We start from the raw sequence: 25468 nt of genomic DNA on the forward strand, positions 1-25468 counted from the left end.
AAATAACTATAATTCTCTCCCGAATTTGCCCTGCTTTGATGCGAAGTTATGCCATTGCGATATGCTGTCCTTCCCTTTATACTTCCCTTTATATAAACACATACACTGAAGAGCAACTTTCCTAAGTTCGCAGACAACCCATTGTTGTTTTATGCAAAATAACTGAGACTGGATAGGACACACAGAGAGACTTATGCAAATGACTCTATCTGCCTGTGTGGGATACTAAAAAAAGGTCAATGTTCCTCCACTATCCCACTTAGGTAAATGCAGATGAGCACTAGTTGGTTTGTGAAATTTCTATCCCAATACCAGCATGTTTTTAGAGAAAAAAAAGGACATATTCACATAGTGCTATCTAAACCAGTGAGTGGAACAATTCTTCAATCCAGGTAATTATTTTGTATTTATTTTTTTATTCAAAATGAATAAATTACCTGTTCAAGTGTTACATACTTATATTCAATGTAATAAAAAGCAACAACAAAAAATAGCCATTTCAACAAACTTTGTGAGTGTCTCTTGACTTGATTCATCTGGTTTTGACTGAGTTCAGATAGGGTGGAGAGCTGGAGTAACTGTGGTCAATACTGAATGGGGATACCCTCCAACTTATGAATATTATAACAGCAATCACATGTCGGAGAAAATTTGAAAGTAAACTGCATTAGAATAACCTCAATTTGATTTTTACTGGTAGAGCTGTGTGCTGCACTGTCCCAGTGAAGTTACAATCCTTTAGGAAAATCAGCAGTATTTATCATTTACAGATATTAAGATGAGCACAGATGGTGTGGAACACTCAGAGGCTCACCATGAACAAGCAGGTAAGGATGTTTCACCTGATTTTCAATGTTTATTTTCAATTTGTTTGTTTGTCGCTAACTCTTGTCAGGTGTATCTGAACAAATTGTGATGTAAACTTTTTTCCTCCATTGCACCTGCTAAATTTTTTTTATTGGTGATGGTGGTGTTTAAAACAAAATAGCCTTACAGAATTTTACTTTAAATTTCTGCTTATTCGTATGTTACGACTGTCCTCATGGATTTTGGATGCATGGGCATGTGGCGCTTCCATACAGAGCATGAAGATTTTACATTGCTATGGTTATTTTAATCCTAAAAGTTTATTTCTGAAGTAGTTATGGTGTGTCTGTACATTTGTTTTGTAGCTTTAAGCTATATTTTCCACAAACTCTCTAGTATTTATCAACATTTCTTCTACAATCCTTTACTGATAAGTGGGGAGTTAGGGTGTATTGATTACCACAGTGTGAATAGTGAATTATTATTTCTCTGTACAATTTTTCTGGTTGAAAGAACCTTATCAACAGCAAACATCTCCCTCAATAACACTTTACTATGAACAAGTGTTTCTAAAATAGGATGTGTTGATTCTGTCCGTTGGAGGCTCTACCAGGATGTGCTGTCTGTACCTCAAGCTGTTTGCAGAGAAGCTGCCACATCCCCAGGCTATTAGGTGACATGGGAGAGGTGGTGAAACACGGAACAAACTCAATGAAAATGTGGAACTTGGATTCAGAGTGTATGGAAGTGAATTCATTGTTTTAAAGTTTTGGACATAATCTTCCAAAAATCGTTTTTTAATCCGTTTCCATCATGATGTTGCCCCAGCTTCATTCATATTATTCAAACAAATCAATGTAATACAATTGGGATCGTTTGAGTACACTAGGAGTAGAAACATTGGCGAATGTGTTGAGAGAACTCAGGAATGAATGTTAGTTGAACTTTCCTGCTCCAAGGTTGAGAAACCTTGAAATATGAGTGCAGCAGTAGCTGGTTGCATTAACCTTTCAAGTTGAATCAACTTCACCTCATAGGATCACATCAGGATCACACCAGCTATGAATTTCATGTAATCTAACACTAATAGCCACAACGCTATGCTAGACCATCAGTTAAGAGAGGAAAATATCTCTATCGTTTTGCCCTGAGAGTAATGTTATCATGAGTCCCTTCCCACAGCTTACAGTTCATTGTTTTATTGTATTTTTCAACACAAATGAACCAAAATGAATCAAACAACATAACTCCCTAATTCTTTTTTTCTTTCAATGAAAGGTCTGTATGAAATAAGATAAGATAGTTCTCTGTGGGTTAATTGTACCTTTGAGAGGATATCCCCTAAGCAAATTCATGAATAGTAATTGTATAATATACTAGAGCATGGAGACCTTTTATCGGTTTCAAGTTTTAATGTCACATACACACGTACAGCAAAATGCCTTTCTTGCAAGCTCTAAACCCAACAATGTAGTGATCAATAACAATGTACAGTGCATTCGGAAAGTTTTCAGACCTCTTGACTTTTTCCACATTTCATTATGTTGCAGCCTTATTCTAAAATATATATTTTTTGTCCCCTCATCAATCTTCACACAATACCCCATAATGACAAATGTTTGCTAATTTATTGCACATTTAAAAACTGAAATATGACATTTACATAAGTATTCAGACCCTTAACTCAGTACTTTGCTGAAGCACCTTTGGCAGCGATTACAGCCTCGAGTCTTCTTGGTATGACGCTACAAACTTGGCAATCCTGTATTTGGGGAGTATCTCCCATTCTTCTCTTCAGATCCTCTCAAGCTCTGTCAGGTTGGATGGGGAGCATCACTGCACAGCTATTTTCAGGTCTCTCCAGAGATGTTCGATCGGGTTCAAGTCCGGGTTCTGGCTGGGCCACTCAAGCACATTCAGAGACTTGTCCCGAAGCCACTCCTGTGTTGTCTTGTCTGTGCGCTTAGGGTGGTTGTCCTGTTGGAAGGTGAACCTTTGCCCCAGTCTGAGGACCTGAGCGCTCTGGAGCAGGTTTTCATCAAGGAGCTCTCTGTACTATGCTCCATTCATCTTTCCCACGAACCTGACAAGTCTCCCAGTCCCTGCCACTGAAAAACATTTCCACAGCATGATGATGCCACCACCATGCTTCACCGTAGGGATGGTACCAGGTTTCCAACAGATGTGGCGGTTGGTTTCATCAGACCAGAGAATCTTGTTTCTCATGGTCTGAGTCCTTTAGAAGCCTTTTACTGAGGAGTGGCTTCCGTCTGGCCACTCTGCCATAAAGGCCTGATTGGTGGAGTGCTGCAGAGATGGTTGTCCTTCTGGTAAGTTCTCCTATCTCCACAGAGGAACTCTGGAACTCTGTCAGAGTGACCATCAGGATCCTGACCAAGGCCCTTCTTACCCGATTGCTCACTTTGCCCGAGCAGCCAGCTCTAGGAAGAGTCTTGGTGGTTCCAAACTTATTCCATTTAAGAATGATGGAGGCCACTGTGTTCTTGGGGACCTTCAATGCTTCACCCTTCCCCAGATCTGTGCCTCGACACAATTATGTCTCGGAGCTCTACGAACAGTTCCTTCAACCTTATGGCTTGGTTTTTGCTCTGACATGCACTGTCAACTGTGGGACCATATATAGACATGTGTGTGCCTTTCCAAATCATGTCCCATCAATTGAATTTACGACAGGTGGACTCAAATCAAGATTAATGGAAACAGGATGAACTTGAGCTCCATTTCGAGTCTCATAGCAAAGGGTCTGAATACTTATGTAAATAACATATTTCATTTTATTTTTTATTTTTATACATTCACAAAAACTTCTAAAAACCTGTTTTCCCTTTGTCATTATTATAAAATAAGGCAGTGGGGCAACAAAATGTAGAAAAATGGAAGGAGTCTGAATACTTTCCGAATGCACTGTCATACTACATAAGGTAGAACAAAAACAGATGAGAAATACAAATAAGAAATTCAGAAACAGCCTATTTGCTGAGTTATCAATATTTATTGATGTATAACTACAATGATTAATTGCAGAAAGTGGCTTTCCAGATATCACTTTCAGAGGTGCATTGATTTCCACAGCAGTGTATCCTGGATGGAGGGCTTTGACACTTGATTCAGAATCTGTCAGTCCCATTACTGAAATCCTGGCTGAGTAGTCACCCAGAGCATGCAACCAGACAGTCTATTCTGTGTCAACTCCATTACCATTACTATTAGTATGGTAATGTATATTATGGGAAACAAAATCATAAGACAATTTTTATCAGAGATTTTAGAATTGCAAGGGGTGTGATATAACCATTATATGGAAGTTAAACCCAGTTCCATTATAGTTCTGGGTCTGGAGTTAGGGCTCTATTCAATCTGTAAAGCTGAAACATTTCTGAATCTGCAATAGAAATGTAAAGACCTTTTTATTCATTTAACCAGGCAACTCAGTTAAGAACAAATTCTTATTTACAACAACGGCCTAGGAACAGTGGGTTAACTGCTTCGTTCAGGGGCAGAATGACAGATTTTTACCTTGCCAGATCGGAGATTCGATCTAGCAACCTTTCGGTTAGTGGCCCTATGCTCTAACCACTAGGCTACCTGCCACCCCACTTTGCAAAAATCACTCCACCATTTCCTGGTTGCTAATTCTAATAGTTAGCCTAATTTCAGTTTATGTGGCAAAACAAGCAAGTATAGTGTAGAGAATCTTTGTACCATCTAAACCGCTGTGAAATATCTTTAACATAAACAAAAATATTGTATTTTCAGCTGTTTGAAGATGGTTTACAGAACCGAAATTAAAATAATAAAACATTTAACTGAAGAACGAGAAGCATAGAAATAGCTCACATAGAACAGATCCACTGCTTCTTAGACTTGCTTTCAATGAGAATGACAGATCAATAACACAATATTATGTGAATTTGGTTGGGTTGCCAAAGTTAGATATTGCGGCTTTAAAGGTAATTTTCGATTGAGCTGACATATGCAGCATTTACCGTGAATACAGTCTTTACTAAACCGAGAACATTGCCTTTAAATTTCAATCACGCTGTAAAGCTGAATTTCCGCTACGCGGAATGAATAGGTCCCTTAGTCCGTGTGTACAGTGCCCCTGGGGGTCTGTAAACATTACAATGGAAGGGCCTGAAAAGGTTGCCAGGACTACGCAGCTGATTTGCATGGCTTGATGATTTCCATACTGGAGGGTTGGCCTCTGAACAGGGTGGTGGTGGGGGGGGGGGAGATTTCCATACTGTGGGTCGAGCAGGCACATCGCTCGCCACAAACTCCCAGAGGTTCCATTTGAAATTCAAATGAGGGAAGATTACCTATCACAGCAGACCTTTGCACTCTCTGTCTGTCACATGGTATTGTTGTATTGAAGGGAGGGTGCCAGTGTAGGGTTAAAATTATCATAACCTTCTTAATCACTCCATATGGTGGTGAATCATCCATATGGCTGTATTGAATTTATACATTATACCCCTGATTAGGATAGATATGATTAGTGCCAAGAAGCTGTATCTTGTATATTATTATCCTATATATTGATACAATTCAGGGCATGGTGTCTCTGTGTGTTGTTTATTATAACACGTTATAATAAATGTCATGAAAGAGCATTCATAAATTATTTAAAATAAACAAGTACTTCATCATTTGTAAACATTTATAAATAATTACAAGTGTTACGAGCGTAACAATTTATAAACGTTTATAAAAAAGTTCTAAAGCATTATGAACAAGCATTATATATATATATACAGTGGGGCAAAACAAGTATTTAGTCAGCCACCAATTGTGCAAGTTCTCCCACTTAAAAAGATGAGAGAGGCTTGTAATTTTCATCATAGGTACACTTCAACTATGACAGACAAAATGAGAAAAAAATATCCAGAAAATCACATTGTAGGATTTTTAATGAATTTATTTGCAAATTATGGTGGAAAATAAGTATTTGGTCACCTACAAACAAGCAAGATTTCTGGCTCTCACAGACCTGTAACTTCTTCTTTAAGAGGCTCCTCTGTCCTCCACTCGTTACCTGTATTAATAGCACCTGTTTGAACGTGTTATCAGTATAAAAGACACCTGTCCACAACCTCAAACAGACACACTCCAAACTCCACTATGGCCAAGACCAAAGAGCTGTCAAAGGACACCAGAAACAAAATTGTAGATCTGCACCAGGCTGGGAAGACTGAATCTGCAATAGGTAAGCAGCTTGGTTTGAAGAAATCAACTGTGGGAGCAATTATTAGGAAATGGAAGACATACAAGACCACTGATAATCTCCCTCGATCTGGGGTTCCACGCAAGATCTCACCCAGTGGGGTCAAAATGATCACAAGAACGGTGAGCAAAAATCCCAGAACCACACGGGGGGACCTAGTGAATGACCTGCAGAGAGCTGGGACCAAAGTAACAAAGCCTACCATCAGTAACACACTACGCCGCCAGGGACTCAAATCCTGCAGTGCCAGACGTGTCCCCCTGCTTAAGCCAGGCCCGTCTGAAGTTTATATACAGTATATATATATATATATATATATATATATATATATATATATATATATATATATATGTATATGTATATATATATGTATATGTATATATATATGTATATGTATATATATATATATATATATATATATATATATATATATATATATGTATATATATGTATATGTATATATATATGTATATGTATATATATATGTATATATATATATATATATATATATATGTATATATATATATATAGCATTATATACAAGCATTTATAATGCCTTATTCATGAAAGTTATTAGAAAGGATTTCATGATTTGCTTAGTATTCCCTCTTGTAGCTTAATTATGAAAAACCAGCCATACCAGTGATGGGCAACTTTGATGGGGGTGGGGGCTACAAAAAAACCTGAACTCATAATCAGGGGCCGCAGTAGCTTGCGGGTCTGCATACTCACATCCATACCCACACATGCAGCGAGAACTGGCCGTAGTCTTTTGGAGGCCCTAAGTGAAATTTAGTTGAGTTGGGTCCCCCCCACCTTGCGAGCAAAACCTTTTAGGACCCCACTTAACAGTGGAGAGATATCCTGCAATTTTGCCATTGAAAGAAGAAAACATTTTGTACTTTTAAAGACATTTTGCTGCAATTCTACACATTTTTGCAATAGGGACGGAGAGGACCGCCAGTTGCCCATCCCTGAGCCATGCTGTTATCCAGAGCGCTACTTCATGTGTAGGCCTATTCTTAGAAACTAAAGGTAGTTTAACCCAGTGTAACCCTAATATGCTAGGAAGGGCATTGTGATATTTGGCTGTCTAATATTTGATATTTACTTTCTCCTGCAGACATTGAACAAAGACAAGTGAGTATAGAAAACATATTTAATTCTAACTTCAGATTAACTCTCCATAAATGGGAATTCATTCAAGTGGGAGCCACTTTCCGTCTGAGAACAGATTTATAGTAGGACGTTACAGGAAAACCATGTTTGCAATTTATTCGATATAGAAAAACTTGAAAGGTTTTTACTTCATGCCATATGTCTTGAGACAATTGGTACTTGTACGATTTTATAAGAAAAACATTGATTGTGAACATTGATTGTGATCAGTGATCCATTACTGAAAGTAATGTACGATAGACAGTGTAAATAATGTCATAAGAACTTCTACTATCGTATTACAGGAACTGAATAGACTGCTGGACAGTTAAACTAAGATCATCAGATTTTTCACACAGCTGTTTATATACCTCAAAATGTCTTCCTATTATTATAACCTATTGCCTATAAGTTATTCGTAAACTATGTATTTCCAATTGGCATTGGGAGATTGTTAGAGGTTTATTGTTTTAGTCCTGGGGGTTACAGAAACTGCCTTGAGCCCCGGTGAGACATTTGCATACTGCACTGCCTGAGGGGAGTTGTGTTTATCACAGTTTGTATCTTGTTAAACAAGTCCAGCAGCCTAACCCAACCAGTCCACACACACACACACACGCGCGCACGTGCACACGCACAGACAGAGATACACATACACACACATAGAAAGAGAGACAGACACACACACTGTGATCTATGACAACATAGGCCAAATGTCAGCCTGGTTGTTCCATGTCAATTGGTCATACACAATTGATATGCAGATTTCCATTGAAAAAGACAAGACAGTGTTAATGGACTGTTATTCTTCTAAAGACAATGTCAACATCAGACAGCAGGAAGTAGGAAAGTGAGTAATACTGTCATGTGATTGGTTCACAGATTAAAACAGAGAACCTCAACGACTCTCTCCATGCACACAAAACATGTCACCCGGCACAAGGATCACCAATACCTGGAGTCCAGGCAAGCCAGCTGTCAGTGGTAGGTCAGGCATCTTCTGGCTCAGTAGATCAGGGGCCATATGTATCTAGTGTCTTAAAATATGAGTGCTGCCCTAGGATCAGTTTTACCTTTTAAATCATAATATATATGATTATATAGACAGGGGGGGACCTGATCCTAGATCAGCACTCCTACTCTATTACGCTTGATACAGTGCCTTCAGAAAGTATTCACACCCCTTTACTTTTTCATATTTTGTAGTGTTACAGCCTGAATTTAAAATGGATTCAAGTGTTGGCTTAAATAACCTTGAAAATCTATGGCAAGTCAATGGCTTTCTAGCAATGATCAACAACCAACTTGACAGAGCTTGGAGAATTAAACAAATTATAATAAGCAAATATTAAACAATCCGGGTGTGCAAAGCTCTTAGACACCTACCCAGAAAGACTCAAAGCTGTAATCAAAGGTGAAGGTGAATTTAACATATATTGACTCAGGGGGTTGAATACTTATCTAATCAAGATATATAGGTGTTTTATTTTCATTCATGTTTTACAAATGTTAGAATTTTTCTTCCACTTTGACATGACAGAGTATATTGTGTAGATTACAATTACATCCATTTTAATCCCACTTTGTAAAACAACAAAATACGGGACAAAGTCCAGGGGCGTGAATACCTTCTAAAGGCACTGTATATACCGCCCCATGTTTAATGTCACGTAAAGCTATGATTATTGATCATTTTCTAAGAATAGGAGGAAATGGTCATTCTGTAAGGAATGCATTTTGTTGGTTGTTTTTTGGTTTACATCCAGGTCTCTCTTGCAAAATATATTTTATCTAAACGAGACTCATCTGGATAAATAAAGATTAAATAAATGAAAAATCTAAGATAGTATTTCTGTTTCCACAGGAGCTCCCCTCCCTCCACACCATGCCGCAGCTGGTGCTTATGTCAGGCTCTCACCACCTCTCATCCCCCTCCTCCTTCCTCCTCTCTCAGACACAACATACGGGGCATCAAGGTAAACATGTATCATGTAAACTTTCCCACAGTTCCCAGTTTTTCCAGATACAGTATACCAGTTTGAGGACTCCGAAAACCAGGAGAGAATAAGCAGGGAGGGAATCCTCCAACTGGGAATCCTTCAACGAGGATTTCTGAAAAATCTGGGAAGTTTACAATATCTATGATACTTCTCCAAGCAAATTGTATCAATAACAATTTTTTCCCCCTGTGTAGCACTTCTGCAGCAGAATCTGCACAACTTTCCCACCCAGAGCCAGTCAGGTCTCCTCCAGCATCAGCCTGGGTTAGCACTAACACCTCAGGTAAAAATCATACCTCTTACACCAGTTGACATTATTAGCTGTAAGTCAAGTGACCACATTTGCTGAGTAGATTAAAGGGCAACAATACAGGTTATGCATCCGGATCCTTGAACTTGATAACCGAATGATCTTTTTACAGGACATACCATGAGAGGGATAAGGTCTTACAGTAACATGGAACTTTCACTGACATCAGTCAGATATACACTGAGTGTACAAAACATTAAGAACACCTTCCTAATATTGAATTCAGGGCCGGTCCTTGCCATTTTTGTCGAGACCAAAAAAATGCCACCCCGCAAAACTAGAATAGTCCCAGTAAGCAAAATTACATTTAAAAGACATTTAAAATATGTTTTTTCCAGATTGTGAAGTTAGTTTAAATTTAGGTTCTGAATGAAATGTGAAAATACATATTTTCCGTACATTTAAAATACGTATTTTCCGGTCATTGAAATCAGGTTCCTTGTTGGTTCTGAATAACGGTAGAAAATATTTATTTTCCGGATTTTGAAAATACTTATTTTCCAGACATTTAAAAAAATGGATGTAGAAATCAAGGCCGGTCCGGACTGCACCAAAATAAGACATCAAAAAGGCGTTGGCGTCGGTCCATGCTTACTGAGGTGTAGCCTACAGTGTTGCCTGAAATTGTGTTTTATGAATGGCCATCCACGTGGTATTGTAGAGTCCATGCCTATTGTTTGTAAAATCAAATCAAATTTTATTGGTCACATACACATGGTTAGCAGATGCGAGTGTAGTGAAGCGAGTGTAGCGAGTGTAGTGAAATGCTTGTGCTTCTAGTTCCGACCATGCAGTAATATCTAACAAGTAATCTAACAATTTCACAACAACTACCTTATACACACAAGTGTAAAGGAATGAATCCGAATATGTACATATAAATATATGGATGAGCGAAGGCCGAACGGCATAGGCAAGATGCAGTAGACGGTATAGAGTACAGTATATACAAATGAGATGAGTAATGTAGAGTATGTAAACATTATATAAAGTGGCATTGTTTAATGTGACTAGTGATACATTTATTACATCCAATTTTTTATTATTAAAGTGGCTAGAGATTTGAGTCAGTATGTAGGCAGCAGTTGACGTTGAGTGTGAGGTTATTTTCCTGACACCACACTCCGAGGGCCCTCACCTCCTCCCTGTAGGCTGTCTCGTCATTGTTGGTAATCAAGCCTACCACTGTAGTGTCGTCCGCAAACTTGATGATTGAGTTGGAGGAGTGCATGGCCATGCTGTCATGAGTGAATAGGGACTACAGGAGAGGGCTGAGAATGCATCCTTGTGGGGCCCCAGTGTTGAGGATCAGCGGGGTGGAGATGTTGTTTCCTACCCTCACCACCTGGGGGCGGCCCGTCAGATTGTCCAGGACCCAGTTGCACAGGGCGGGGTCGAGACCCAGGGTCTCGAGTATAAAGATGAGTTTGGAGGGTACTAAGTAATTAAATGCTGAGCTGTAATCGATGAACAGCATTCTTACATAGGTATTCCTCTTGTCCAGATGGGTTAGGGCAGTGTGCAGTGTGATTGCGATTGCTTCGTCTGTGGACCTATTTGGGCGGTAAGCAAATTGGAGTGGGTCTAGGGTATCAGGTAGGGTGGAGGTGATATGATCCTTGACTAGTCTCTCAAAGCACTTCATGATGACGGAAGTGAGTGCTACGGGGTGATAGTCGTTTAGCTCAGTTACCTTAGCTTTCTTGGGAACAGGAACAATGGTGGCCCTCTTGAAGCATGTGGGAACAGCAGACTGGGATAGGGATTGATCGAATATGTCCGTAAACACACCAGCCAGCTGGTCTGCACATGCTCTGAGGACGCGGCTAGGGATGCCGTCTGGGCCGGCAGCCTTGCGAGGGTTAATACGTTTAAATTTTTTACTCACGTTGACTGCGGTGAAGGAGTCCGCAAGTTTTGTAAAACACAAAAAAAGACGTCCGGTCTGGCCGCAGGGAAATTTTATATATGCCCGTCCATGTGATAGGCCCACCATTTGTAAAACAGGTCATTGCATTCACTTTATTAGTCCTGATTCCTGTGACTAATGGATGTGACTATTTGCAATGTGTTCACACAGTGGGAAATGCATAAATATTTTATTTTTCTGCTATGATCAGCTTGTCAAAAATGTACGGATACAAACTTGAAAGCACTAATCATGACAATTATGCAAAGGTCCTGTGCAACAGTTGTGAATGTCCATGACATATTTTCCATTTTACTTTGACCTGTCCTGGTTTTTGGATATGTTGTTTGTTAACACGGCAGTGCTTTTTTTATTTGATTGGGTGCGCATGATGTACAAAGTGTCAGTCTCATTACATTGTCATACATTTTTATCTCAAGCCTGTAGGCTACAGAAAAGGCCACATACTCTTTCTACCATATCCTATACGTACTACATGATTTATGTTACATTTGTTGGTGGAGCGCCACAGCGATGCATCTCTCAAACAGCACACTGGAGAGGCGCGCTGGGAATGGACAAGCTAAATATTTTGACAAAGTGGGCACTGCTTATCACATGGCAGCTAAAAAGCCCTTATGCCATTGCTTGAGAGAAATTGTAATTGTTAAGGGGCAGAATTAGGCCTATGTGAGGTTATATGTGTTGTTGGAGGTGCGTCTTGCTAAGTTTAGCTCAGAAAATTCCGCCCTCGTCAATTTTCCGCCATAAGCGGACACCTAATCGTGCCTAATGAGCGGGCTGGCCACCCCTTTTCCCGTCAGAACAGCCTCAATTCGTCAGGGCATGGACTCTACAAGGTGTCGAAAGCATTCCACAGGGATGCTGGCCCATGTTGACTCCAATGCTTTCCACAGTGGTGTCAAGTTGGCTGGATGTCCTTTGGGTGGTGGACCTTTCTTGATACACACGGGAAACTGTTGAGTGTGAAAAACCTAGCAGCGTCAAACCAGTGTGCCCGGCACCTACTTAAATACTGTGTCTTGCCCATTCACCCTCTGAATGGCACATGTCGTGTCTTTACTATCATTAAATTGAAGACTTAGTTTTATCAAAGATTCTCTGTAATTAGTATTACGCGATTAGACTGATTAATCATGTAACCGTAATTAACTAGGAAGTCGGGGCACCAAGGAAAATATTCAGATTACAAGGTTATAATTTCCCAATATAACCTTTCAGATATTTTCATATCTGATCCATAGTCTTCTGATTAATTAATTATTTACTTTACCTCACGTTAGTCTCATTCCAAACGCCGTAAATTGTGGTGAAGTGCGGTAGGCAGCTAAATACTTTGGCTCGAACGCCGAAGATCTATCCTCTAATTCCGAACCTTACTGGCTCTAGAAGTTAAAATTGACTGACAGAAATAGTACCGTTAGGACTAACGGACTAAATCTGGAATTTATCACTCATTGCTCTGACGCTAACGACCACTACCGGAGGTGCTCTGTAGCCTCTTCAAATGGGAACACACACACAACCAATTTGAATGTATACAAAGCAGTCTGTTTGTACAATTCTGTTTGCACAATTGATATATAGAATTCCACAGCAAAGTCTAATTCTATCTTAGATTCCTCACAGGGGGCACCAAAAATGTTGTGTCTTTACTATCATTAAATTGAAGACTTAGTTTTATCAAAGATTCTGTAATTAGTATTACGCGATTAGATTGATTAATAATGTAACCGTCATTAACTAGGAAGTCAAGGCAGCAAGGACAATATTCAGATTACAAGGTTATAATTTCCCAATGTAACCTTTTAGATATTTTCATATCTGATCCATAGTCTTCTGATTAATGAATGATTTACTTTACCTCATGTTAGTTTCATTCCAAACGTCGTAAATTGTTGGTTATCTGCACGAACCCAGTCTTTACTATGAGTCATACATACATAAATTTTCTTAAATAATTTATTTATTACTAACTAAGTAATTCACAGAAATGCATAAACAAAACAACAAAGTTAATATGGTTACAAGAAATGATAGGAAATGTGCCCTAGTGGACTAAACCGGCATCGCGGCTTGGTGGACAAAAGGGGGAGTCAGCTGAGAAGTCACTAGAGTGATAATTATAACAATTGAAATGCACATGAACGCTCACTCATTCGGGAACAATTGCAATCAATCAATATATTTACGCTCAGTGTGTCGTCTTGATCACTGTTGAAAAGTTTGTTTCTGTTGGAGAGTTTCGTCTCTCTGTCTCTATCTGTCTTGGTTAGAGGGAATAGTTCAGAGTGACATTCATTCATTTGTTATAGAATGGATGTTTCAGCGGTTGTCGTTCTTCGCGTTCAATGATACCGAATTCCTAGCTGCAGACTAGTAATTAATATAAAATAATTGTTCTTGTTCTGTCGGTATCGATAGTCTAAGAGTTTAACCACGTGGTTAGGTTAAAAGATTCAGCAATGGTCTACAACCTTTGTACTCCCGTGATTGAGAGAAACATGGTCTGGTGATAATTTCTCAAATTTGGGTTTTATTCGGAATTGCAGAAAAGGGGCTGTCCCAGGATGCCTGACCCTAACTGGGCTCAGGGGCGGTCCTCTGATTCAGTTAACCTCTCTGAACCACCCATACCGGATCCGGGATAATTGTCATCAGCAACGCGGAAATAGCATAGCGCCACAGTCAAATAATATTACTAGAAAATATTCATATTCATGAAATCACAAGTGCAATATTGCAAAACACAGTTTAGCCTTTTGTTAATCCACCTGTCGTCTCAGATTTAGAAATTATGCTTTACAGCGAAAGCAATACAAGCGTTTGTGTAAGTTTATCGATCGCTCGACAAAACAATAAGTACACTTAGCATCAGAAAAGCAATCAAATTAACCGTTTACCTTTGATCTTCGGATGTTTTCACTCACGAGACTCCCAGTTAGACACAAATGTTCCTTTTGTTCCATAAATATATTTTTTATATCCAAATACCTCCATTAGTTTGGTGCGTTATGCCCAGGAATCCACCGGAAAGAGAGGTCACGACAACGCAGACAAAAATGACACATTTATCCATAATGTCCACAGAAACATGTCAGACGTTTTTTATAATCAAGCCTCAAGGTGTTTTTCAAATATCTATTCGATACTATATAAACCGGGACAGTTGGCTTTTCACTAGGACCGGGAGTAACAATGGCCGCCTTTCTCTTTTGCGCACAATTCACTCTGAGAGCCCCCACCTATCCACTTACGCAATGTGGTCGTTCACGCTCATTCTTCAAAACAAAAGCCTGAAACTATGTCTGAAGACTGTTGACACCTTGAGGAAATGACAGGAAAAGGAATCTGGTTGATATCCCTTTAAATGGAGCAATGGGAGGCTATGGAACATGGAGTTTTCAAAATAGAAGCCACTTCCTGGTTTGATTTTTCAAAGCGTTTCGCCTGCTATATCAGTTCTGTTATATTCAAAGACAATATTTAGACAGTTTTGGAAACTTTAGAGTGTTTTCTATCCTAATTTGTCAATTATATACATATTCTAGCATCTGGTCCTGAGAAATAGGCCGTTTACTTTGGGAACGTTATTTTTCCAACGTAAAAATAGTGCCCCCTAGCTTCATGAGGTTAAACTCAAAAAGGAATTGGCATTTCCTTCATTAAACAGTCCAAAATCAAATTGTAAAATTGTGTAAACAGTATCATACTCACTCATTCATCTTATACAACAATTAGATGTAAACCTCATATCTGAGACTATTATATAAACAGCGTTATGGTAATGTGGCCACACCGTCTCACATGAGCTTCCCCAAATTGTAACAAACGGAACAGTTCGTAGCTGAATTCTTCACCGATCTTTTATACCTTCTCCGGAACATGAAATTTGTTCGGGCCTCAAGTTATGTGAGGTGGAAGAAATTCCTTTGTTCTCTATGAAACTTCACTCTATCTCTGTCCTGTGTGACCATGAGGAGATCCTCAGGAATTTACGACCTCTCTCTGACCACAGCAGCCTAGTTGAAGGAGGAAAGGGTGAGACAGGGAGAGGGGGGATGGGCTTGCTGTACCCAAAGAGGGCAACGTCATGACACACACATACACAATCCATGTCTCAATTGTCTCAAGCATTAAAAATCATTTTTTAACCTGTCTCCTCCCCTTCATCTACACTGATTGAAGTGGAATTAAAAGGTGACATCAATAAGGGATCATAGCTTTCACCTGGATTCACCTTGCAGTCTTTGTCATGGAATGAATAGATGTTCCTACTGTTTTGTACACTTAGTGTAGTGATGAGGAAATATGAAGAGAACATTTGCATATCACAAAAAACTGTTACATTTCCATATGAACAAGGTTTCTAACACTGCTAAAATTTTCACATAGCTGAACACATATACAACACTTTCTATCATCCATTTAACGATTTTTCTCCTCCTTAAAGGCCATGAGTCGGTCGGGCCTGACGTCGTCGTCCATGGAAGGACACGTGGACATGTCCCACCTGCAGGTCCCCAAACACATCGGGGCCCCCCAGCAGGACGATCCCAGCGACCTAGAGGAGCTGGAACAGTTTGCCAAGGCCTTCAAACAGAGACGCATCAAACTGGGCTTCACCCAGGTACAGACTGAGGACCACTGGCTCAAAATACAATATAGCTTTATTTGTATTTTTGCTATCTTGTTATTTTCCCTAAGCCCCGGACACCACACATACCGTCAGTGCCGTTTCTAGGTGTAAGCGAAATAAGCAGCCTCTTAGGGCCCCACAGCCAAACCCCCAAAAAATTCAATAAAATGTGGTTTTATTTTAGGAAGTCAGTGGGGTCTCAACTTATTGTTAGTTAGTATTGTAGAATACACAACGTGCAATTTAGAAATTTGATGGTGCATCAAATGTTTTCCTGTTGTTATGTCAGTCACTGTCAGTCACTCAATAAGCCCACGTCAGCTAACATTTGATAGATCTCTAGGTAAGTTAGTCTAGCCAATTATCTAAATATTGTAGTAATCATTTTTGTTAGTCACTCTCACTCAGATATCATATAAACAAGGCATAAGTCATGACAAAGTCAAATGTTCCTGTCAGCCCTGGGATTTGAAGCTACTGCCTCGCTCTTGTTATGCCACCTAACTTCTGTACTTGGTGTACTTGCACACTTTGAAATAGTTGTAACACACACAGTGCAAAGACAGTAGTGAAGTGACATGTTTTCTGTAGTCAAACTACTTCAAAGAGATAACATTATTATTTGAAAGTTTGCCATAATCAGATTCAAATATATCCTGTGTGTGTTCCAGGGTGATGTAGGCCTGGATATGGGGAAACTGTATGGGAATGACTTCAGTCAGACTACCATCTCCCGCTTCGAGGCACTCAACCTGAGCTTCAAAAATATGTGCAAGTTGAAGCCGCTACTGGAGAAGTGGCTGAGCGACGCAGGTACTATAGTGTATAACATATTTTGCTGATGTCTTTACACACTTGTACTGTTAATTTCTATGCCGAGGGGATATTTATTTTTGTTTTATTGGCTCAAAAAAATAATTAAAAATCATGTTCACTATCTCTTTCCACATCAGAGAATTCTCCCTCGGACTCTATGGCCAACGTTGCCTCTCTACCCCCCCTGATGGAAGGCTATGGAAGGAAAAGGAAAAAGAGAACAAGCATTGAAACCAACATCAAGTTCACCCTGGAGAAACGCTTTCTTGACGTGAGTTAACTCTGTCTATCCCCTAACTGTTATGCACGTGAGTGAGGACCCAAAAGCGGTTTAACAAAAACAGAGTCCTTTAATGTCAAAACACAGGGAAGACATAGATCCTCTTTGGATATATATAATGGCAAAATAGACAACCCGCAGAGAGGGCGACAAATGAATCATAAAGTCCTTCTGATATTTACAGAAGAGTCCCCCTTCTTAGCAGCAGAGGTGAATAGCTGGGTTAGAGTCCCCTTCTTAGCAGCAGAGGAGAATTGCTGGGTTAGCGGCGACAGACTGCTGGTCTCTGTGGGTAGGCGGGGGTCTTAGAGGACAGAGGTACCTGATCACACGTAGCATCAGATGAACAGGCAGATTCCGACAGGACAGGACAGGACAAGGGTGAAGCAAACAAGACCATAGTTTGGTTCTGGCATGAGAAACTCAAACGAGAATCTGACAAAGACAGAAGCAGGAACAGAGAGAGAAATAGAGACCTAATCAGAGGGAAAAAGGGAACAGGTGGGAAAAGGGTGAACGAGGTAGTTAGAGAAGATGAGGAACAGCTGGGGGAAGGAGAGGAAGAGAAGGTAACCTAATACGACCAGCAGAGGGAGACGGAGTGAAGAGAAAGAACAGGAACAAGACATAATATGACAATACATGACACTAACGTTGTCCCCTGCACTTCCAACCATAAATACATCATTTAGGAACTGTTGATATAATTTGTATTTAAGAACACTTCATGCAGGGAGCAAAACAATTCACCTTCATGCACATTGTTGTGGCACTTGAGTGACTACATAGCAGCCATTTCAAGTTAGTTGCAATGTTGATACATATGATATGGCTTATTATAAGACATTATAGAAGCTCATGCATGCTTATAATAAGTCATAAGCATTGTACTTGCAGGCTTTACAGTTAACTACCAAGGTTTCTTTTCAGAACCCTAATCACAACTCAGAGAAGATCACAATTATATCAGAGCAGCTACATATTATATGCCATATTATAAGGCATTATAAAGGTTCATAGATGCTAATAGCATCTACAGTAATACCATTATACCCATGTTTCTATTCAGAACCCCAAGCCTAACTCGGAGGAGATCACACTGATCTCAGAGCAGCTGTCTATGGAGAAGGAGGTGGTGCGGGTGTGGTTCTGTAACCGTAGACAGAAGGAAAAGAGGATCTACTGCCCTGTGTCCACCTCACCCATGAAATCACATAACTTCAACCCCAGAATGGTTAGCTTTAAATCTCTTAGTGATAATGTTTTGGTAAAATGTTGTATGTTTTTTTCCTGATAGTAAAGTGGCCAGTTAGGAATATGTACAGTAGCTCTATATTTTCAAGTCAACTTGAAAGCCTATATATTTTTAAAGGGGGCTGAACTTTCTGATTTGGCCACATTTTTCGCCTTGGTCATTAAGAAGTTGCCCAGTCAAGCTATTGCTTTCGCCAATTAGCGTGGCTGGTGTGCCACAGTGGCAAAGTTGATTTTAGGTCGGGGCCGTCAATAAATTACACATTGTAAATGCTTTCAATATTTTATATGAATTTTTACAGTTTATAGTTGTTTTGAGGGTTTTAAGTCATTGGAATTTAGAGCTATTAACCTTTTAAAATATTGTCTCATGTACATTGTGTAATTTACTGATGGTCCCTAACAAGACCCATAGGGATATCATGGGCATTATGATTGGGTCATGTGCAGCTGCACTCAAAATGGATTATTACTTGGGTGCTTCCAGCTGTGGGCATATGGGCAGGATTGAAGGTACCCCTCATTCCGTGACATACCTTTTTTTCCTATAACCTCGCAAATTTCAGTTTTGGATGAGACTGACTTGATGACCAACATTATAATATTTTAATAGTGTCCATTTTGACACTAGCATAAATGTTTCTGACTCCGATCGATAGCACGTAGGCCGTTTTCAAAATGAGAAGTTGCTTTTTAGGGGCTTTCGCTCTTCACTGGTATATGATAAGATTTGGGTAATAAAAGAGTAGTGTAATAGTAATGCATTATGTACACTACAACATTTTCAGTACATTGTCTTATTTTTTTCCCACTAGCCTTCATGTAACACCCTGTTTCAGGCCTCCACGTCCAGATCATACAGCCCTCTTGCTTCAGGAGGAGGCAAGTGTCACCATATGCACTTCATATAATCTGTATTTAAGACAACTTCATATACAGTGGGGTCCAAAATGGTTGACACCCTTGATAAAGATGAGCAATAACGACTGTATCAAATAAATAATTGAAAGGTTATATTGTATGCTCCAAAAAATGAAGAGATTATATTATTTTATACTAATTCAATTGCTCAGAAAATGAGATTTTCTGTAACAAGTAATATCTTTTTCTCAAAAAGTTAGGGGTCAAAATGATTGACACACCTAAAAATTAGACTACTTTAATTTATGACAAAATGTAGTATTTGGTCCCATTGTAATGCCATGCAACTGGCCCAGGCGCAGGAGAGTGGAAACTGATTTACACCGGTTTAGTTTAATAACCATAAACCACCGTAAACAGAATCAATACAATAAACGGGTCAAACAAAACCCAGTACACACCAGCATAACGTGCACAAGCACTACAACAAACAATTACGGACAAGGACATGGGGGGGAACTGAGGGTTAAATACACAACACTGATGGAATTGATGGAATTGGAACCAGGTGTGATGGAAGACAAACCGCGGACCCAGCTTCCAGCAGGGCAGGCGGAGGGGCAGGTTTCGGGTCCAGAGCCAGACCCGGTCCCGGGGTCTCAGTGCGGTGGCGATCTGCGTTCTTCTTTTGGCACGTCACAGCCTGCTGAAGGTAGACACGGACTCCTCCGCGTGCCTGAAACAGTCGTCTGAAACATTCAACCTTGGCTTCTACGCACTGGAAGGGAGAGAGGTTAGCCGCCCACTCCCCCGGCCAGTCCTGGCAATAGGACCGCAGAAACCTACCCACATCCTGGTTCACTCTCTCCACCTACCCATTACTCTCGGGGTGAAAACCTGAAGTAAGGCTGATCGAGACCCCGAGACGTTCCATGAACTGGCCTTGGTCGACAGGTGCGACCACGGCCGTTGAGGAACGGGTAGAGGTTGTAGCTTACCTCTGGGCAGGTGTCTAGGAGCCTTGCACTGGGCGCACACCAAGCAGGAGGAAACATAAATCCTCACGTCCTTAGCTAAAGTGGGCCACCAGTACCTCCCATCAAGACAGCGCATCGTCCAACCTATTCCAGGATGACCAGAGGAGGGTGACGTGTGAGCCCAATAGATCAATCGGTCGCGGACAGCAGACGGAACGTACAGACGACCAGCTGGACACTCAGGGGGAGAGGGCTCTGCACGTAACGCCCGCTCAATGTCCGCGTCCAGCTCCCACACTACAGGCGCCACCAAACACGAAGCTGGGAGTATGGGAGTGGGATCCATGGATCGCTCCTCTGTGTCATACAGCCGAGACAATGCGTCTGCCTTAACGTACTGGGAGCCTGGTCTGTAAGAAAGAGTAAACACAAAACGAGTGAAAAACATGGCCCACCTTGCCTGGCGAGGATTCAGTCTCTTCGCCTGCCGGATGTACTCCAGATTGCGGTGGTCATTCCAGATGAGAAAAGGGTGTTTAGCCTCCTCAAGCCAATGCCTCCACACCTTCAAGGCTTCTACGACAGCTAACAGCTCTCGGTTCCCCACATCATAGTTTCGCTCCGCCGGGCTGAGCTTCTTTGAAAAGAAAGCACAGGGGCGAAGCTTCAGTGGCGTACCCGAACGCTGAGAGAGCACTGCTCCTATCCCAGCTTCGGATGCGTCCACCTCCACTATGAATGGCAAAGAGCGATCCGGATGAGCCAACACAGGCACCGAGGTAAACAGAGTCTTCAGGTGCCCAAAAGCCCTGTTCGCCTCAGCCGACCACTGCAAGCGCACCGGGCCCCCCTTTAGCAGTGAGGTAATGGGAGCAGCCACCTGACCAAAACCCCGGATAAACCTCCGGTAGTAATTGGCAAACCCTAAAAAACGCTGCACCTCCTTTACCGTGGTTGGAGTCGGCCAATTACGCACGGCTGTAATGCGGTCGCTCTCCATCTCCACTCCTGAAGTGGAAATCCGATGCCCTAGGAAGGAGATGGATTGTTGGAAGAACAAGCATTTCTCAGCCTTGACATATAGATCATGCTCCAACAGGCGACCAAGCACCCTGCGCACCAGGGACACATGCTCGGCGCGTGTAGCGGAGTATATCAGAATATCATCGATATACACCACTACACCCTGCCCGTGCAGGTCCCTGAAGATCTCATCTACAAATGATTGGAAAACTGATGGAGCATTCATCAACCCATATGGCATGACAAGGTACTCATAATGACCTGAGGTGGTGCTAAATGCCGTCTTCCACTCATCACCCTTCCGAATACGCACCAGATTGTACGCACTCCTGAGATCCAATTTTGTGAAAAAGCGTGCCCCATGCATTAACTCAATAACCGTATTGATCAGAGGTAGCGGGTAACTATATTTCACTGTGATTTTATTTAGACCTCGATAATCAATGCACGGGCGTAAACTGCCATCCTTTTTTTTCACAAAAAAGAAACTCGAAGAGATGGGTGAAATGGATGGCTGAATGAACCCCTGATGCAGGGATTCAGAGACATATGTCTCCATAGCCTCCTTCTCCGCTTGCGACAGGGGATACAGGTGACTCCTGGGATATGCAGCGTCTACCAGGAGATCTATCGCACAATCCCCCCGTCGATGGGGTGGTAATTGAGTCGCCTTCTTTTTACAGAAGGCGAGAGCCAAATCGGCATATTCGGGGGGAATGCGCACGGTCGAGACCTGGTCTGGACTTTCCACTGTAGTAGCACCAACAGAAACCCCTAAACACCTACCTGAGCACTCTCGCGACCACCCCGTGAGAGCCCTCTGTGGCCAAGAAATAGTGGGGTTATGACAAGCTAACCAGGGTAGGCCTAGCACCACAGAAAACGCAGGAGAATCAATAAGGAAAAGACTAATCTTCTCCTTGTGACCCTCCTGCGTTATCATACACAAAGGTGCGGTTACCTCCCTGATAAACCCTGACCCTAATGGTCGACTATCTAAGGCATGAATAGGGAAAGGCATATCCACAGAAACAATAGGGATCCCTAAACTATGAGCTAAACTTTTACCGCACCTACTAGCGCCTTATACTGGGAATGCAGGGAAAAATCAGGAAAAGTGACCGAGACAAACATTAGTGCAACAGAGGGCTCTGGATGAGAATGGTGCCTACTCACCTGGGGTGATGCCAGAATGCCCTGCCTGCCTTCTCTATTCCCAGAGGAACCAACCCGGCACCGACCAGCAGTGTGCCCTCTGCGACCATGAATGGTGCTCGAGCGGGAACCCCCTCCGGTCTCCCTGCGCACCATCCCTCCCAATTCCATAGGTTCGGGAGAGAGGGTGCGGGAGGATGGAACAACCAGACCCCGATCTAGACGTCCACGAGTAGCCAGCATGTTGTCCAGCCTGATGGACATGTCCACCAGCTGGTCGAAGGTGAGGGTGGTGTATCTACAGGCCAGCTCCTGACGGACGTCCTCGCGTAGACTACAACGGTAATGGTCGATCAGGGCCCTGTCCATCCAGCGCCGGCAGCCAAGGTCCTAAACTCCAAAGCAAACTCCTGTGCACTCCTCGTCTCCTGCCTCAGATGAAAGAGGAGCTCACCCGCTGCTTTGCCTTCGGGTGGATGGTCGAATACTAGAATACTATCCGGAATTGGCGGGTGAACTCCTCAAAATGGTCCAACTCCGCATCCTCCTCTCTACACACAGTGCTGGCCCATTCCAGGGCTTTCCCGTTGAGGCATGAGACGAGGGCGTAACTCTTCTCACGGTCAGATGGTACTGGGGAGACCGTGGCCAGATACAAGTTCAGCTTAAGGAGGAAACCCTGGCAGCCGGCAGTATCTCCGTTGTATCCCGTGGGTAGGGATAAATGGATCTTCGGTTCCGGAGGGGAAAAAGTGTTCAAGGGAGATTGCGGTTGTGGTGGTGGTGGCGCTGGAGAAACTCCCTGTCTCTCCCAGCGATCCATATTCTGGACAATGCGATCCATTACAGTGCTCAAACAGTCAATCACCTCCGCTTGTTCCCGGACACATTCCTCCACCTCCATGGGCGTAGTGTCCTCTTCTGCTGACTTCATATTTTTAGGGTCAGAGATTCTGTCAGCGCCGTGTGTATAGGTGGCAGGGAAGTCAGGCGCAGGAGAGTCAAAATGGAGTGTAAATGGAGTCTTTTAATAAATGTCCACAGAACATGCTCCATAACACTAAAACGTACAGACATGAAAAAACTTGGATACAAGGACCCGTTGCGCACCAACACAACAAATAAACAACACTAACAATAAAACAATCTCTGACAAAGACATGAGGGGAAACAGAGGGTTAAATACACAACAGGTAATGAATGGGATTGAAAACAGGTGTGTGGGAAGACAAGACAAAACCAATGGAAAATTAAAAATGGATCAATGATGGCTAGAAGACCGGTGACGTCGAACGCCGAGCACCGCCCGAACAAGGAGAGGCAACGACTTCGGTAGAAGTCGTGACAAATACATTATTTACCATTCATATTTATTGGGTACAAAATAATCTGAAACACAACCAAAACTAACTGAAAATGCATCCAACAAGTTTTTAGAATCACAAGCTTGATGTAGTCATTGCGTCCAAGGAATATGGGACCAAACACTGAACTTTTGACTACTTTATTTATAAGAATCATTAGGGGTGTCAATAATGTTTATCCTGACCTTTTAAAGATTTTTTTTTTGATTACTTGTTAAACAAAATCTCTTTCTCTGAGCAATTGTATTAGTATAAATGTGTTTCAGCATACAATATAGCTCAGTACTTGAATCATTCATTTTATACACTCATTATTGCTCATCTTTATCAAAGGTATCAGTCATTTTGGACCCCACCGTAGTCTGTAGTACTTAAGACCTGTAAAAGTGAAGGGCATGAAGACATTTGTGTGAAATCCACACTGTCTGAGAAATCTAACCTGTAAAACCTTCATCCATATGAAACTCACTGTATGAAGTCTCAAGCTTTCTCGTGAAGTGAGTGTGCATGTTAAATTGAGTTTATTCATTTGTGCTCTAGTGTCATCGAGTCCCTCTCCTAATAGTCCTAGTCATGGGCCTTCGCTCGGCGCACTCTCGTCTGGCTCCCCTGCTTTGACCTCCCAGGTCAACCAATCCTTCAGCTCACCAGGGTAAGGGACTCACCTCTCACCACAGCCAATCACATCTGAACAGATTGCACCCCATTACCCACAGTATATAGTACACTACATTTGACTAGAGCCCTATGGCCTGGTCAAAGGTAATGCAATACATAGGGAATATGGTGTCATTTTAGAGACACCCAGAAGATTATTCTAGTGCTGTAATGGCAACATGGCATTGTACAGATGAGCGATGAATCTGTTATGTTTACGTTTCAGGTCGTGGTATCGCACATGGAACCCTATGCCCTATCACCACTGAGAAATCCTGCCTGTTGTGGAAGAGAACTAAAACTACCGATGTCAATGAAGGGAATCAGAAATGGATACAATCCATCAAACACACATATTGTCAAATGTCATATACAATACTTGGTCCCGCTTTAAATTATGTTCAAATTATAGAAGCTTCATGATGCCTTCATAAGCACTACATAAATGTGTTGCACAGTATCTTTAACTGTATTTTATGGTTTATAAAGGGTTCATAAATGTGGCCTAACTATGTGACATAATCACCAATGTCAACTGCCATAACCCACTATGTCAAATGTGATATAAACATGTGCTTTATAAAAGGGTGACATGTTGTGCTGAAGCATGGCATAAGGCTCTAAAGTGATGTCATGTTATTCACATTACTCCTAACCTCAAACACTTCTGCCCAAATGCGCAGAAGGTCTGGTGGACCAACACATTGGCCTTCATAAGTTAGGGTTAGGTTTAAAATCACATTTTTGTTCTGTGAAGGGAGTAGTACACAGCGTTGTACGAGATCTTCAGTTTCTTGGCAATTTCTCGCATGGAATAGCCTTCATTTCTCAGAACAAGAATAGACTGACGAGTTTCAGAAGAAAGATCTATGTTTCTGGCCATTTTGAGCCTGTAATCAAACCCACAAATGCTGATGCTCCAGATACTCAACTAGTCTACAGAAGGCCAGTTTTATTACTTCTTTAATCAGAACAACAGTTTTCAGGTGTGC

General features: G+C 41.5%; 1 protein-coding gene across 2 annotated transcripts; it reads left to right on the plus strand.

Moving 5' to 3' along the window:
* LOC110537693 (POU domain, class 2, transcription factor 3) lies at positions 1 to 25309 on the plus strand. Of its 2 annotated transcripts, XM_021623927.2 has the most exons (14): positions 1 to 392; positions 771 to 827; positions 6998 to 7087; positions 7176 to 7192; positions 8093 to 8194; positions 9075 to 9186; positions 9405 to 9493; positions 15904 to 16080; positions 16761 to 16902; positions 17043 to 17176; positions 18255 to 18419; positions 19255 to 19321; positions 24360 to 24471; positions 24703 to 25309. In XM_021623927.2, exons 2-14 carry the CDS (start codon positions 779 to 781, stop codon positions 24743 to 24745), a joined length of 1299 nt encoding a protein of 432 aa, XP_021479602.1. In that variant the 5' UTR covers positions 1 to 392; positions 771 to 778; the 3' UTR covers positions 24746 to 25309. The 2 variants fall into 2 exon arrangements, with proteins under 2 accessions (XP_021479602.1, XP_021479603.1); XM_021623928.2 differs by lacking the exon at positions 6998 to 7087 and having other exon boundaries at positions 4 to 392.
* The last annotated feature ends 159 nt before the right edge of the window (positions 25310 to 25468 follow it).

This window comes from Oncorhynchus mykiss, chromosome 12 (genome assembly GCF_013265735.2).
Source record: "Oncorhynchus mykiss isolate Arlee chromosome 12, USDA_OmykA_1.1, whole genome shotgun sequence".
NCBI classification, from domain to species: Eukaryota; Metazoa; Chordata; class Actinopteri; order Salmoniformes; family Salmonidae; genus Oncorhynchus; species Oncorhynchus mykiss.

What these genes read in the sequence shown, in the direction of transcription:
- LOC110537693 (XM_021623927.2), top strand. Translation starts at nt 779, where the DNA reads ATGAGCACAGATGGTGTGGAACACTCAGAGGCTCACCATGAACAAGCA. An exon ending in AGGCAAGCCAGCTGTCAGTG is followed by an intron (nt 8,195 to 9,074) that starts GTAGGTCAGGCA and finishes CTGTTTCCACAG; the next exon opens with GAGCTCCCCTCCCTCCACAC. An exon ending in ACAACATACGGGGCATCAAG is followed by an intron (nt 9,187 to 9,404) that starts GTAAACATGTAT and finishes CCCCCTGTGTAG; the next exon opens with CACTTCTGCAGCAGAATCTG.